Source organism: Hydra viridissima, unplaced genomic scaffold (genome assembly GCF_058129835.1).
Source record: "Hydra viridissima isolate aposymbiotic clone 2 unplaced genomic scaffold, HvirCarnegie_v1 scaffold_12, whole genome shotgun sequence".
In the NCBI taxonomy this organism is placed as follows: Eukaryota; Metazoa; Cnidaria; class Hydrozoa; order Anthoathecata; family Hydridae; genus Hydra; species Hydra viridissima.
In genome coordinates this window covers 1,425,935-1,443,340 of record NW_028324311.1, presented here as the reverse complement: position 1 = coordinate 1,443,340, position 17,406 = coordinate 1,425,935, and the positions used below count along the sequence as shown (strand labels likewise).

Genomic DNA, 17,406 nt, shown 5'->3' with positions numbered 1-17,406 from the left:
CGAATAGACTTTTCTTCTATAAAAATACCATCAACAGCGTTTTTTTGTAACATTTTTAGAATTTACAGGCCAATTTACTTTTCTTTTATGATTTCTCATGTCGTAGATCTGTAGTGTTATATAATTTAAGTGAATTTACGGCCGATGCGAAAAGTTTTAAGTTGGCACATGTTGCCAACTAGCCCCGCAATCATTGTGCCAACTAACCCCAAAGGTTTTTTGCTCACAAAATGGCTTATAAATCTCCAAAAACGCGAAATATTGAGAAATACAAAATGTGACTGGTTAGAGTGAACCATAAAACACTTACATCTATTCGAATTTACTTGTAGCTAATGCTATTGCTTTTTAAAAAATTATTAAAAAAAACAACCCTGATACTACACTGAGAGATGAATTAGTTAAGTGGGAAGGTTCCATATGAATTTTAGATATTTCAGGTGGAAAATTCCAAAGTTAAACACAGTGTATCAACATACCCCTGTAGCCAACAACAACATACCCCTGTAGCCCCAGCCTCTTCTACGTAAAATTTGTAAACCAACTATTAAAAAAAAAATTATTTTGTTACAATTTTTTAATATTTTTAAAAAACTCAAAAAATTTCATTCGGTAATAATTCCTAATCATATTCCTATTTTCGTTTTTTGATGCTGATATTCGATTCTATTTCAGTTTTCGTTCTCAGATAATTCCTAATTTTAAGTCAAATTAACGAAATCAATTATTTTTACTTCTAATTTTATTTCACGTTAATGAAAATATCACTGATTCTAACATATACAAATTATATATATTTTATATATATACAAAAAATAACTGCATCATAATGATATAGCATCTTATAACGATTTAATATTATTACTATTAAATATATGTTCTTCTTCATAACTTTTTTGTAAAAAGGTTCGTGTCATTTATTATTACGATCGTAGTTTATAGCAGAGTTGTAATGGCATAATATGCCTGGCAGAACTGTCGACATATTTTCAGACATATTTTACGTCGACATAAAATATGTCATATACTTTTCTGTCCACTTTCTTTGACATATATTTTTTTGCCCGAGACATTTTTGGCCGACATAAAATGTCAGAAATATTTTTCTGTCCACTTACTTTGACATAACTTTATGTTTGAGACACTTTCTGCCGACATAAATTATGTCAAAATATTTTTCTGTCCATACAGTTGACATAAGAATATGCCTTAGACATTTTCTGCCGACATGAAATACGTCAGATTTCTGCCGACATGAAATACGTCAATTGACCGAAAATATGGGCACTATTAGAAAAACCATTTTCGTCAAAATATGCGCCGGTAGATTCACACACAGTTAACATAGTTAAACTAATTTTGTAATTATAACGCAAATTTCAAAAAAGATATCCAAGGGAAAAATTTGTTTTGTTGATGAAAATATTATACACTAATTTCAATATTTTTTTGTAAAAAACAATATTTGTTTTATTTATTTCATGAAATCGGAAAAATAAAACTGAAAAGTTATTAAGGTTTTTTTTTGGTTAGAACTATGGATTAAAAAATTATTGCAAAAATTTTTGGGTATAGACCAAAATTGTTTAATCTTTTTTTTATGTTTGTAGCCTTGTTTTCAATAATGGTGATCATTACTTCAATAACGACTTTTTGCTTGCAAACCGTACCTATGTTCTTTAAGTATCGGCCCGTATTTGAGTTATTCGAATATATATACTGTGGTGTATTTACCTTGGAGTTTCAGACAAGATTTGCATGATGCTGTCATCTTTTTTTTGCTCAATTTTGACATATGTTGACTTTGTCTCTACTGTTCAATTTTTCATTGCTTTCATTATGCAAACCAGTACTTTAGACTTTTTGTTCGTGTCTTGTCTAATCCGAATATTTCGCTTGTTTCGGTTTTTCAAACAGCTCAGTGGTATGCAAATTATTGCTCAAACGTTAAAAGCAAGTATGAAATTGATGTTATTGCCCTTGTTAGTGATGATCCCCATGGTAATATTTTCCACGCTCATCTATTATGCTGAGAAGCTAGATTACTTCATACTATTTCTTAAACAAACACACACGCACGCACACACGCTCATAATGTAAATTTTGTTTAAGTTAATAGTTATATTGAATTATTAATTATATTAAAGTTTTTATTTAGAGTGCAAACAAAAAATTGTAAAATAGTTTGTATTTAAAACAAAATTTTGTTTAAATATAAATTATCGTACAAGTTTATAGGGCATTTTAGTTTGATTTGAAGAGTAAATTAAAAATTTCGATTTTCCCTATTAGAATGTAAAAACAATCTCAAACTTAATTTTTATTACTGAATTTGGTTTTTATTATTATGGCGTCCAATGCCACATTAGAAATTAAGTTAAGTAGAAAGAAAAGTAGAACTTTTAAAGGGTCGAACCATTTACTGCATAAACATCTATGACCTAATCGTCTATAACATGAAGAAATAGGAAATAATTGTTTGCCAGAATATTTAATTCCGTTCCAGGACAGGTGGAATAATTTATGGTCGAAGCAAACCTTATTAAAATTTGAATTTTTCACCGGCGCAGCGTTTCAGATTAAAATAGATTAACCATAGGACAACCGATAATTTCAAGCAGCGATTAGAATACAATTTTTACTTGTAAGAAAATCTCTGGACAAAATTTATCTTTTAATTTAACCGAACAGTCATAATCGATTTTTTGAAGAGTTGTGATCTTAACCGAAAATTTCAAATAAAACAAATATCAATAATAATGTTTGGCTGTTAAAATTTTTTTTTCTTACGCGTTTTTTAAAGAGAAAGCATCCCTTTACAGATTGTAAATGATGCAACTCAAACAAAAAAACTGGCAATTAAATGCCTTAGAATCAAGTATTTATGTGTTTTCAATCAAACCACATGGCATTACAGGATGCCAATATTTGGAAAATTGGCATTTTTTTGATCAAATGGTATTTTATGGCCTTTTAGCTTTATTTTGGCATTTTGACACAGAAAAATTTAAATTCTTGAAAAAATATTTATTTCGGAAAAAAAGTTGACATTAATTTTTACTCCTCAAGAATATTTATGGATAATAAAAAACACCTTTTGACTTCCAATCTGAAGATTAACTTCTTGATTCCATTGATGAAATTTGTTCAAAATAAAGTGACGGAATCATTTTGAAACAATCGCGATATGAAAATTGTCATTATTTTGGCATTGTACATTCACTCTTTCGGCATTTCACATGTAAAAAATGCCCACTTCTACGTTTGAGATATTTCCAAGCCGCATCATAAAAACTCTCGATGCTGGAGCCTTTTAATCCAAATGCTATTCAGTTGTAGATTTTTATACCACAGCCATTTTAGTCATAATTCCATTCTAAAAATTAACTTTGATTTTGAACAGTTTACTAACACAAAATCTAAAAGAATTTTATTACACGGTAAAAAATTTTTTTTTATCACTCGACTCTAAAAATCACGGTGCATAGGAACATGCTCTAAGACCTTGCAACACCCCCAGAAATTTTTTTTGATTATCATTTGAAAACATTTCCTCATTCAAAAAATGTCAACGACAACCTTTTTTTAGTGGGGGTCTGGGGAGAAATCACAAACTTTAGGAGAGTGCTCAGGAATTTTGTTGTTCAACAAAGTAACTAAGAGCCATGGGGCATACTCAAATTTCTAGTATGTTGATACTGGTATCGAATGAGGATGACTTGCAAAAAAATAGGATAACTGGAGCTAAACCAAGCCCAGTTATCCTATTTTTTTGCAGTTGCTAATTGTTGACAGTTGCATAACAACTCATCACACGCGTTGACATAACGAAACTAAATTTTAACTAAAGTAAATTAAACATCAATATATTTATAATTACCTTCATAACACGGCCGCATAGTGAAGTAAGGATCAGTTCCTGCAAACTTTAAGACCATTCAAATTTATTTCAGGGGGCAATTTTAAGCTTCGCATGGTTATAAATCTTAAACGAAAAGAGATTTTTGATGAAATTTGAAATCTGTCGGTGAATTTTGATCTAGTTTATGAAAAAATAAAAAAAAAAATTTACGATTAAAGGAGACGTAGTTCTAGGAAGGGGACAGTTAGGGGTCGGGCCGGGCTTGGTTTAACTCCAAAAAAAAATTTCCGAAAATCTCTGAGACATTTCTAAAAATAAAAAAAAAATTAATAAGTATAAATATTATGTAAATTAAAATTTACATATAACAATTTAATACCTTTTGTCATAATATTATATTATAAAATTATAACTTAAGGTATAAAAAATACTACATGTAACAGGTAATATCACTAATATGTTAAATTGTATAAAAATTTGTACAACAACAAATTAACAAGTACTACGTAATTAGCGTACTTAGTAATAGTAAGTTAAAGTATTAGTATAAGTACTATTATACTAAGTTAAAAAAACATCTATAAAAATTTACTTACTGATCCAGTTTGTTTGCAATAGCTTCTGCAGTATGGCGTCCAGAAAAGGGTGACACAAAAATAACAAACATCCGGTGGTTGAAGTCTTCATTGATGAAGTGGAGGGTGATGGCTTGATAGGCGTCATTATTCCGACTTTGCCACATGTGAGAAGAAATGGCAAATCCAGGACTTTTTGGCAACTCTTTCTCCAGAACTTGATGCACTGCTGCTTTCACGTTTTTATAAACTAATGGCAACCTAAAAGAAGAAAAAACAAATAAAAAAACTGTTGTTTATACTAATTTATAGTTATTTAAAAAAACTAAAAAAATAAATTGACGTGGATAGGCCTAGAAACTAACAGTTTTAAAATTAAAAAGGGAGGTACTAACTTACTAAGAAACAACAATAATGTAATAATGGTGTCATGAGACTTACGGCGTCATTTTCTTTGCAATTAAGATTAAGGGTTTGGAATTTTAAGTTTGATTTAAAACTCATACAAATTCTTTAAATTTGTTTCCCTCTTAAACCTAATGAAACCATCCCAAAATTATTTATTTAACCAAAAGAACAATAAATTATATATCTTACTTATAACGTGAGTATGTTGTGGCAGACTTGATAAGCAATTTGGGTTGAAATAAGCAATCAGATCCCGGAAGCCTTTATGCCCAACAAGGCTAAATGGTAAGTTGCATCTGGCTAAGAACTTTGCAATTTCCAAATCACCTCGAAGTTGATCTCTATCATCTTGTGGTTTGTATTTTAACCAAGCATCAATCTTTTTGTTCTGATTGCCCTTTGATGGACTGCCCAGTTTTCTTTACTTTACTCTTCTGTCCATGACCAGGGGAACCTTGTCTCCATGATCCTTTTCATAGGACTCATCATCGTCATCTGTAAAATAAAAAAAAAGTTGTAAAATTTTTACATTACAATGTACACGCTGTAAAGCGGCTAAAGCCTGCAATACATTGTAGTATTTAAACTTTGAACATTCTAAAAATAGAAATACTCAATTTGAAACTTTTTTTTCACAACTGTCATATAATACCTGTTCAAACTCATTAAAAGCAACATCTTCTTCTTCTCTGACTTGTCTTGTTCAATCTGGGCAAATTCAACTGGATGCTTTCTAAAAAGATGGGACCTCATCCCAGAAGTGTTATGATCTGCAAACTTGACTACTGCCGGTCAGAGCTTGCACTTTGCTTGGACGACTCTTTTACCAGCTGCACTTTGAGCCACCTTTTCTTTAAAGAAGTTCCAGATTTCTGTTCTTGGACGCGGCATGATGCTGGCAACTGACTTATAAGATCAAACTACTAAACTAAATAAGAAAAAGAATCTTTTACTTCACAAAAAAAAATTTAATCTGTACAATAATACAGTCCAACTAGCCACTTTGACTCCCTCTCGAAAACTAGTCTTTTCCCAAAAAATGGCAACGTTTTTTACTACAAAATTTCTATCGGACATTTTAAATAACTGATGTTTCAAATTTTACAACAATATCAAGTAATTAAAATAATATTTCAAAAATTTATTTTTTCTTCTACTACTTTGAACAACCTGTAGCAATAAAAACACTGGGCAACAAAAAAAAATTTCTTTTTTGTATCTTTAGCAATTTTATTTAAATTATACTAATTTTGGGCTGAGAAAAAAGAAAATGACAACGAAAATTTTTTATTAGCTCTAGTTTTTGAGATATAGAACAGTAATAAATTTTTATTTCAGTTAATTTGCAACAGAGCAATATCACATAATTTACACATTGTAATAACATTTAAAGTACATTTGTTTTTTTTTTATTACAGATATATTCTAACAGTTTTAAACAAAGAAATCATGATCATCAAATTAATAGGTTTAAAGATGATTATGGGGTATTGTCACGAGATTGTGATCTTTTTACTTAACTTTTGTAGACAAGTTCTGGAGCATCCCTACACACAAACCAACAGTAATCTCATTTCAACGACTCTGATACCTTTGTTCTATTACAGAAATAACTTGGTGAAACCTTTCCCATGTTCATCACTAACAGCTCCACAATTGGGGGGGGGGGGGGAATAAGTCTAGGTGTGAGTGGAGGAAATGAATCTTGAAGGAACTGTTACATCCAAGTTGATGGTATTTTTGCAGAAGTACTGTTACCAATTGAATGTAGCTATAATCTCGTTTGTTGCCTAAAAATCCAAAAATCACTCCCTTTAGAGCCTCACAAGTTTCCTTTTCTGGCCCCTTCAAAACTTCATCAAATGCAGGATCCTTCATAAGATGACGTATTTGTAGCCCAACAAAAATACGTCATCTTATGAAGGTTCCTGGGAAGCTTAGAAGTTTTTAAACGGACACCTTAACAAAATTTGTTTCATTACAGAGAATAAAATTGTTTTTATAAAAAAATATATAAAAATGAGCCTATGCTAAATTTTTGGTGTAAATTTTAATAATCTTTAGCCTTATAATTATATGGTTAAAGATGATTAAAAATGGGTTGAGCCAGCTCCCTTTTCTGTTATATGAATGTTTCTTCTTATCTAAAGCCTTAAACAAATTTGCTTTTCCAATAATGAAAATCGTTTCCATCTAAAATTTATTTCTGTTCTGAAATAACTAGCCAAGTTAGTTCCTTTCAATATAATTTTTTTGTCGGTTACTTATCTCTCTAACTGTAATTCTATACGTGAATGAGCATATGATACTTATGTTTATCTTTAGGTGTCAACTGCATTTTACATTTACGCAAAAAAAAAAACAAGTTTAGGTGTTTACATATTGCAAGTTAAAAGCGAAATTTTTACATGTCACCGAGGTAAACTTTTTTGTAATAGAAATCACCGCGGTATTACTATAATTATAACTGGGTTGTTTTCTATAATAATCATAAGACAAAGGTATCCTGTTCAAATGGAGATACTGACCGGATCGAGCGGAGCAAGGTATTTACCTCTTTATTTTAGATTATGTACAGGGAAGTTTTGGAAGATTTCAGATTACATGTGTTTAATGCAATAATTGTTGTAATCTGATATAAACTTGAAAAAGCGCTTCATAGAAAAACATTGTTTTCCTAAGAACAGCTTTAAGGTTATTTTAACATACTAATGCAATGAAGCATACAATTTTTATCATAATTGTAAAATAGACGACGGTTAAAAGCTTATCATTAAGATTCTTTTCTACAAGGAATTTTAATTTTGCGATGAATTCCGTTATATTTAACGATGGCATAACACGGAACCTTTATTGTTTTTTGAAAACGTTCGTTTAAAAGTCCATAAAATTGCTATCAATGCGCAAGATTTTTCAAAATACTTGATAATACATAAAATAATTGGGTTGAAATAAAATGATTAGGCATAAGTTATACTTTAGAGAAACAAGTTATGGTCTAATTATTCACCGCAGACAATAATTTGTCTTCAGGTTTAAAATTCACAAGTTTATGTCAAGTCCAGAGCAGTTTTTGCTGAACGAGTCGAAAGAGAGACAAACGTTAATCTTTGATAATTAACAAAACCTGTTCAGAGAACCATGGGCTTAGAGGTGAAAATAATGAACTTGAAAATAAAAAATGACTCCGAGTTGAAAATCAAAACACTAAACGAACATACAAAATAAAAGTCATTTCTTTTGCCCTGATTAAGAAGTCATTTGCGGACATTAAAAAAAAAATGTCAAGAGACATTTTTTTAAATATCCGGAAAATGACTAAAGAAGAAAGCAGATTATGGGAGAGAAAAAAAAATGAAAAAAAAATTTTGAAGTCGAACTTTAGGAAAGTAAGAGAAGGTTATAAAGATGTTGCGAATATTTCCAAAGTCTATTTAATGTTTAAAAGGTGTTTAGTGAGAATAATTTTTAAAAAAGTTTGATCCCATGTAAAAATATATTTAATTACTAAATATAGTTTTTTAAATACATTTAATTACTAAATATAGTTTTAAATACATTTATTTACTAAACATATATTTTAAATATATTTAGTAAATAAAACTATATTTAAATAAAACATTTGGGAAAACTAATCACTTACCATAAAAGACAAGAAGGACGAGCAGTAAGTATTATTGTGATATGTATTTGTGAATAATGATTTATACGATTATATATATTTATATATATTTTTATGTATATATATATAGATAGATACATATATATATATATATATATATCGAAACAGGAGATAGTAAATCGTTACTATTTTCAATTTGATTTTATTGTGAAAGCCTTACACCAATCTAAAGTGTTAAAGGTCGAACCATACACGAATCATACGCGAATCATACGCGAATAAAAATTCGGCGAGGCACACTCACATTAAGGACAAGTTAACGGAAACATAAGAAGTTAAGAGAAACCAACAAACGCTCAACAAAAAACCTTAAAAAACATAAAACAAAAAAAATTCAAAACAAAAGGCTCTCCAAGGAAGACATCACACCTCCCCCCGTGACATAATGAATGAACCTTATTATTAGCATGTCTTAAGGTCGTATTAAAACTTGTCCAACTTTCATACGCATTTTCTCAACCTCAGCCTTTTATCGTTAAAAGTGAAAAGTTTTATAGCTTCCTTTTTTTGACCAAATATTTAATCAATAGCTGCAGATGAGGTTTGATTTTTACTAATAGCTCCGGGTTTCTTGCGGACAGTCTAAATCGTTTCATTGGCAAAACTCTTCTCTCTTGACACAAAATTAATATTGTATGAAATGAAAAAAGACGACTCGTCACTTTATACACGTCTCTGTCACGTCTCCACCCTGGTAACAACCTCATCAATGCCTTTGTTCTTTTTAAGCAATGATTAAAAGATCAAGTTTAAAAAGAAATAAAAACAAGTTTGCTGTAATTACTCTTCTGTCTTGTTAAGTAAAATAATAAAACCGTTCTTTTTTTAAAAAAAAAGGTGCGCCCTAATAAGTATGCAATTGTTTGAATTGAATTTTTAAAGGAAACTTTGCCCATTGTAAAAATATGTTTCCATTGAAGTTTTAAATGAGTTAAATTGAAATGGCTTAAAATGAGCCGGTTTTTATCCAGATGAACGTGTTATAACTAATACGATGATATAAAACACCTCGGATCGGTTCATCATGTGCCAATGAGAACAGTTTGTATATTAAAAGCAGCTTGCATATTAAAGCAACTGGTTTACAATAAAAATGTCATGGAAGTTGTTTTTTGTTACGATTTGCTTTTCGTTGGTGAGCTCTATTGTGTTCATTTTGCTGATATTTTGTGTGTATCTTCTTGGAGAAAGCCATTTTGTTTATTGTTAATATAGTTAATAATAAAACGTAACGTCTTTGTTTCACCTTTTCGTTTGACATTAGGTTTTTGCCGTACCACCCCAGACAGCCTACGAAACAGGGCCAGAATTCCGGCGAACCATCGCACGCCGTGACGACTAGATTAGTAACGGGCCAGTACTGGCCCGAGTCTGGCATGCTTCTGGCGAGTAGTCGTACGCCATTGCGATGGTATTTGTTATTGGGCCAACACTGGCCCGATTGTGGCTTCTACAGAGTTCTGGCCGAATGTCGTTTTGCCAAAACCGTCATTATTTTGAATATTTTGTGCGTCATCCATGATGATTTTATAGACGCGAAGCCAAATGCTTACAAGATATATTTCGCAAATTTCTTGCTTTTGCTGTTTTTTTATTATGCTATTATTACAATACGTATTGTAATATTAATAGCAAACGAACGTTTGCTATTAAAAAAAATGTTGCTTTTTTGTGAAAACGTATAGTTATGTTGTAATTAGAACTGCAATTGCTACATCCTAACTCTTGCAGTAGTAAATGCTACTGTAAAAAGTTTAGATGTCTTATGATGTAAATAATGTAAATTTCACTTGTGTTAGTACATATCGTTACAGTAATTTTATATAAAGGTTAGCTATGTTTTTATATTAAACAGTTTGAATAACATTCATGCAAGATTGATTTAATAATAAACAGAAATGATCAAAGAAAAGGCTATTTAAAGGTTAGAAGATTAAGTATTAATCACAATAACTGTAAGATAATCAAGTTTTTAAATAGAAAACTTTTTTATATTATTTATATTTATATATATGTTTGTGTGTGTGAATATATGTGTGTGTGTGTGTGTGTGTGTGTATCTATTCACACATAAATATATATATATATATATATATATATATATATATATATATATATATATATATATATATATATATATATATATATATATATATATATCAGGGTGTTAACTAGCCTGATGGCACCGCGTATAACGCGGAATTCCCAATTTTTCAAAATTTCCCAAAAGTTCATAAAATCATTTAAAAAAAACGACCTTTAATTAACAGAATTAGATTTTAAGTGTTACGCAAGAAACGTAGAAATACTTAGTGAACGAAGAAAATAATTTAGTTGATCGAAAACAATTACTTTCTTTACAAAAGAAAAAGCGTAGCAAATCATTCAATTCAAAGCCATTTAAAAAGTGTAGCAATTTATTCAAAAATAAAAAAAAGCTTTATTTTTTAATTGACGTCAGTTGTTCTTTAGATTTTTCATTTTGCTTGTTTTTTTATTCGTGTTTTTTTATTTTAGACTCTTTATTTTAACTAAAAAATTTTTAAAAGAATTTGAAAGAATTCTGTATTTACAGCCAAACACGGCTATTGTAAATAATCGTTTAAACAAAAAACTTTTGCAAGGAATGACCTTTTTTTTTTTTTTTTTTTTTTTTACTCGTTAGCCGAAAGCAAATTCCCAATATCATGATAACGCTGTATAAATTTTATTCCTGGGTAACACACTGATATATATATATATATATATATATATATATATATATATATATATATATATATATATATATATATATATATATATATATATATATATATATATATGTATGTATATATTTAAACAATGAAATCATAGATTAAAGTTAAATTTTATGTTCAGATGCTATAAAAATAAATCATTTAAACTCGGGAGCATCAAGCGAAGTGGTTGAGCGTTGGCCGAAGAGTATTTTCAGCATTCAGGAGATCAAAATAGTGGACTAAAACCACGGAAAGAACGAAAAAATTCGTTGAATTAATAGAACTATTTCAATCTATCAATATCTGTACATTAAAATTATTTTTGTCAATTTGAATCGGAATGAATTTCAAAAAATATTTATTTTTGTATTTGTTTTTGTGCGATATCACGTTTTCTTCAGAAATGGCTAATAATAGCGTGCTAGTGCATGTATATTGTTTAAGAGTAACGGGTCAGTGCTGGCAAACGATCACGGACGAATGCTGAAAAATGATCCTGGGCCAGTGCTGGCTAGCGATGCTGGGCCATTGGCCGTTTTGACATTGGGCCGTAATCAATTTCCGGCATCGCGCTGCTGTGGCAAGCGGAACTGGGCCAACATTGGGCCTCTAACGGGAGGCTGTCTGGGACTTTATAAAGAAGATTACGATGAGAATATGGATGACTTTGAAAGGTTATTTGATTATTAGAGAGCAATTAGATATACAAACATGCGTTTATTTAATATTTTTATAAAAATATACTTAGCTATATATAGTTATATTTTACAACAAATTCCTTTTTCGTTTTCCATTTTTTATTTTTTTTTACACAGTTTTTGCATGTTTCTTGGTCAACGGTGTTTAAAATTATTTCTTTCTTTTTCAATTTTTCAATGAAAGTTTCTTCAGCATAAATATGCATAGAAAATGCCTGCTTCGACTAATAACATAATCTAACAATTATTGATGTTGTCTGAGCAGCAGCTGGATGTAATTCTCGGTGCTGAAACCCTTTCTGACATCAGTTTTTTTTGTATTATCTTCAGTTCTCTTGCAATATGACCTCAATTACACTTCAAAAAAAAAAAGAAAAGCCTAAGCTAATACTGAACTTGTGTTTAGTTCAAAGAAATAAAACAGAAACTAGTTCATATAGACAATAAATTGTTTCAGTTTTCTATTTGATTTTGAGGCTTTTTTTAAATACTTTTATGACAATTTTTATTTCCTATTTTCTATCACGACTATAAAAATGTAAACTGCATTTTATGTTTTTAAGAGAAAACCTGGTCCGAAAAGAGTTCCCCTTCAAAAGTTACGAAGCAGCAGATCAACCAGAGCATATTGGAATGTTAGAATACAAAAGAAACACTCAACGCTTTAACAAGGAAAAATTAGCGGAGGAAGATGAGGACATCGATGATGTGTTTCGAAAAGAATTATCCAACATAGGCAAGCGAAATCCAGGATCATCAGGCAGATCGAATAATCAACGTTCATATAACAAACGAGTGTCATCCTATCGGTATTAATAAAATTTGCATAAGAATCGCCCAACCAAAGTTACACCACATAGTCTTAAAAGTAGTATACAAAGCTTCAATTTAGAAGACTGAACAAAGAGAAAACGGGAGAGAGAGAATTAATTTCAAGAGCAATCTTTTTTTTTCATATATATTTTATTTTGTAATATTTGTTTTAGAACGTTTCCTAATTTCGTATGGCTAATCATAATATCAGTTAACAATATTATCATAAATTTTTTGAAACTCGTTATTTTTTTATAATCCATCCGCCAATATCGCTCGTTGACGTTTTTAACATGCCTCGATTTAAAATGCTTAATAATCTATTAATAGCAGATAAACTGGACGTTTTTCATGTTCAATAGAAATATTTAGTGTTGAAATGAAAGGATGTGGTAAATTATATTGGTAGAACTTATTCAAATGTTAATGCAACCTTTGACTTTCATTTCCTTTAAATCTTGTCTTTATTTTTGTAATTTGTCAATTCATTAAAAAATCTTTTTCTAAACATTGAGGTTAATAATGATATGTTTCCTCAAAAATAACCACCCCTCCGTCTTTTTTCCAAACTTTTAAGATTTCCTAAGATTTATTCCCAATATGGAACTCGTTCTGAACCGCAGCCGAATAAAATGCAATTTTTTTACTACGTTTGCTTTTTTTCTTATTTCCTTCTTATTTTCTTCTTATATTAAGTTAACTAGAAAAAATATTACACTTCAAGCTTTTAAAAAACTTTATCGAATTAAAACCTTTAGAGTCACATTAATTTTTGGAATAAAAAAGAAAGCTTATGAGGGGCTTTTGATTTCCTTCCACCTCAACGATTACAATTAAAGGCTATAATTGAAAAGCAAAAAGACTATTTTTATAACTTTTGATTACATCTGATTTTAAACTGCAAACCATATTTGTCGAAAAGGTGTCAAAGAATAAATGGCTTGCAGGTTAATAAGAGTGCTTGATAACCAGAAGATCTTTTGCTAGATCCTTGAAGGCTGCGTTGTATTTATCCATAGCCTTCACTAGTTGTTTGATTAAGCCGAGTTTTATGCGCAAGGCTTGTGAGTGACATTTTGCTGACTAAATAATGGTTGGATTAATAAGCTGCTTGTTCCACCAATGCAAAGGCAAAAAACTTTGACATCAGCTCGCATTAAGTCATTAATGTAGCTATTGTTTTTAATCTTCTTGTGAATGTAAATGAAATTGTTAAAGCAAAAACAGTTCGAAATACTTACCAATAGAGTTTTCATTTCAACAGTGCAATTTTATTGATGAAAGTCTTTGTGACAAGCGTGAACGTTTCTGAAGGAACATTACAACGTCGACTTCGCTCTGTAAGATTTTATGGGATCCCGTATCACAGAAAAGCCTTTCATTTCGAGAAACAAATACAATAAAACGCCTTTGCAAAAAAGTACTTTTCAAAGCTACTAGATTCTTGAAAATCAGCTTTATGGTCTGATGAAAGTAAATTCGAACTAAAGAACTCCAAAAAAGACTAAATGTATGGAAAAGAAAAGAAAAACGTTAGACAAAAAAACTATAAAAGCAACCATCAAGCACGTGAGTAGTAATGTACTTGTTTGGGGCTGTTTCAGTTAAATCGGAGTTGGTAACTTAGTTCAAATTGAAGAAACATTAACAGGAGCTACATATGTAAATATTTTACGATAAAACCTTATGCTCTCCGTCAATAAATTAGGATTACCGGATCAATATGCCTTCCAACAAGACAATGATCCAAAACATACCAGTAAAATTGCTAAAGCATTTTTTGAAGAAAATGAAACAAAGCAGCTGGATTGGTCTGCTCAAAGTCTTGATATCAATCCAATTGAAAATTTGTGGAATTACTTGGATGACAAAGTTAACAGGGATAAGTACTGTATCAATAAACAAAATCTCTTTTTAACTTTGGAGTCAGCTTGGCATAATATTCCTCAAAACTATTTACAATAATTAGTTGATAGTATTCCTCGTCGCTTGCAAGCAGTAATCGATCCCCAAGGACTTCACACTAAATATTAATTAACTAAAAACAAAAAACTTGAATATTCATAATAAAACTTTGAGAGGTATGAATACTTTCGACGCTTCCAAATACCTCAATTTTTAGTTAACTTTCATTTTTTTTAGACACAAGATTTAACTTTACAAATGTTATAGTTTATATTATTAATTTTATCTTATCGTAAAACTTTATTTAGTTTATATTATAATAAGTTTAGTTTGTTTTGCAACAACATATTTTAGGGTTTCATTTAATGGGTCAGTATTTTTAGTGACTCGGTCAGTATTTTTTTATTTTTAGTTTTCAGTAATTTATTGAGATGGTCAATATTTTAACTAAATGTTCAGTATTATATATTAACTGTCAGTTAATTAATTTAGTTATCAGTTTTTCATTAAATGGTCAGTAATTTAACCAAGTGGTCAGTTATTTAATTAAAATGATTTGTATTTTAATTAAAATGATCTGTATTTTAAATTAAACGATCTGTATTTTAAACTAATATTTAATGATTTATAACTTAAATAAAATGATCTGTAATTTAACTGAAGTATTATAAACTTTGACCAAAGTAATTAGATAAAATTTATAAATAAGACTACCATTTCTATCTGAGCACTGAACAAAGAAAGTTAAAAAAAACGGAAAACTTTATTCCAGAATACAAGTCCTCTAGTGAAGAAGAAATTGAGACAATAGAAGAGCAAGCATCATTGAAATCAAGGAAACAGAAGCGAAAACGTGAATGGATAAGATGTGAAACACACCCGAATAAGAAAGATGCAATTGCAGGTAAACAGTTTTTAAGTCATCAGACAGCTAGGTCTCAGACAGTTAAGTCCTTAACAGTTAGGTCAACAAACTTTTAGGCCTAAGAGCCATTTAGGTCTACAAACATATAGATTCATTGCATATTTGGAGAGAGAAGAGAGAGAGAGGAGATGCGCTTTGCTCTCTCCCCTCTTTCCTCTCTCCTATAACTCTCTCTCTTTTCCTTTTCTTCTCTTTCTCTCTCTTTCTTCCTCCTCTTCTTTTTATTTACTTCTTCTCAAATATTTTTTCAGCGATAACAGCAGAAGATCAATGCAGTTATCATTATTCCAATGGAAAAACTAACGATGGAAAAAAATCATACTATAAATGTAAAGCCATTCAAAGACGCAAAGAGCAATGTGATGCTGCAGCTTATCTGTTATTTGATTCAGCAAGTGAAAATGTAATCATTTACAGAACTGAAAATGGACATGAACATGACAGTAACAACATGTCCAAAGAAGCCATCCCTATTTTTTTAAAGACTGAAATCAACAAAATGTGTGACTTGCTTATGAAACCAAAAAGAATTTTAAGAACCCTTGTAGATAATGGCCACCAAATCCAAATGAAACAACTTCAAACCTATATAACTGCTTACAAAAAGAAAAAATATGGTAGTACATCAATTTCTCTTGTTGAATTAGAACAATGGTGCATAGACAGTAATAATGTTCCCAACAGTGAGGATGAACCTTTCATAGTAAACTACAAAATAGTTTACTCTGATGGTTCAGATGTCGAAGAAGAAAATGATGATGTCCAAGACAATTCGAAATTTCGAATTTTTGGACCAACAAAATGACTCTTATGTCAAGTTTCAGGAAAAGATAAATTACATGTTGATGCTACGTACAAATTAAATTGGCAAGGGTTCCCTGTGTTACTAGTTGGGACCACTGATATGGATTGCCATTTTCATGTATTTGGAATGGCCAAGTGCTCCAATGAAAAAACTGCAGATTTCAAGTTTATATTTGAAAGCATTTCTCATGGTTTGGCAAAAATCAACCAGGGAGGGTATGAACCTGAAGTATTAATCTCAGATGGTGCTGATTCAATTCGAAATGCATTTTCTGATGTTTTTGGCAAAAAGGATATGGTGATGTGTTGGGCGCATATGCGTCGGAATGTTAATAAAAAGGCTGAGGCAATGGTGAACAAAACCATCAAGATGAACTTATTTAGGATATAGACACATTGCAAGAAATTTAGAATAAAGTGATCTTTAAAAAAAGCTTCAGGTTTGTTTTCGAAAAAATGGAAAACACTTGAACCAGAACTTTCAAGGTACTTTGAAGCAGAATGGTTGAATTCTCATCAAACTTGGTATGAAGGCTTTAGACATTTCACACCAAGTACTAATAATGCTCTTGAATCATTTAATAGAGTGGTGAAAGATGAAGATACATTAAGGAAAAGGCATTCATTCTCAAGATTTAAAGAGGTTGCGTTAGAGATGGTTAAAAAATAGTCAAATGAATATTCAACAAACATGAAAAAATACAGCCAAGAACCAACAATTGCACTAAATTTGTGGACAAAAGGTTATCAGTGGGCCAAGACCAAAAAATCAATTTCATCAAAGCAAATAGGTGAATCAACTGAATATTATTTACCTGAAAATGATGAAATAAAAACTACTCAGACAGAAATAGATTTCATTAAAGAAATGAAATGGAAGACTTTTGACCAATTTAAACAAAAAGCTTTTAAGGTCTGGACCTTAACTATGATTAAGAAATCTGGACAACTACATACATTATTAACTTTTAATAATGTATGTAGTTGTCCAGATTT

General features: G+C 30.2%; 1 protein-coding gene and 1 long non-coding RNA gene across 7 annotated transcripts; one reads left to right on the top strand and one right to left on the bottom strand.

Annotated features, from left to right (window-relative positions):
• Positions 1–3,012: 3,012 nt before the first annotated feature.
• On the bottom strand, positions 3,013–7,494 carry LOC149880665 (uncharacterized). Of its 3 annotated transcripts, none has more exons than XR_016445841.1 (7): positions 7,400–7,494; positions 5,498–6,635; positions 5,035–5,340; positions 4,459–4,698; positions 4,073–4,170; positions 3,881–3,985; positions 3,013–3,376 (listed from the first exon to the last, which is right to left on the bottom strand). It is a non-coding gene; the product is annotated as an uncharacterized LOC149880665 (long non-coding RNA). The 3 variants fall into 3 exon arrangements; XR_016445842.1 differs by lacking the exon at positions 7,400–7,494 and adding an exon at positions 7,254–7,372; XR_016445840.1 differs by lacking the exon at positions 7,400–7,494 and having other exon boundaries at positions 5,498–7,108.
• Positions 7,266–13,068, top strand: LOC149880664 (uncharacterized). Of its 4 annotated transcripts, none has more exons than XM_090069509.1 (4): positions 7,270–7,391; positions 10,383–10,451; positions 11,405–11,939; positions 12,527–13,068. In XM_090069509.1, exons 3-4 carry the CDS (start codon positions 11,746–11,748, stop codon positions 12,777–12,779), a joined length of 447 nt encoding a protein of 148 aa, XP_089925635.1. In that variant the 5' UTR covers positions 7,270–7,391; positions 10,383–10,451; positions 11,405–11,745; the 3' UTR covers positions 12,780–13,068. The 4 variants fall into 4 exon arrangements, with proteins under 4 accessions (XP_089925638.1, XP_089925635.1, XP_089925636.1 ...); XM_090069510.1 differs by lacking the exon at positions 7,270–7,391 and adding an exon at positions 7,586–8,512; XM_090069511.1 differs by lacking the exons at positions 7,270–7,391; positions 10,383–10,451 and adding an exon at positions 10,459–10,482.
• The last annotated feature ends 4,338 nt before the right edge of the window (positions 13,069–17,406 follow it).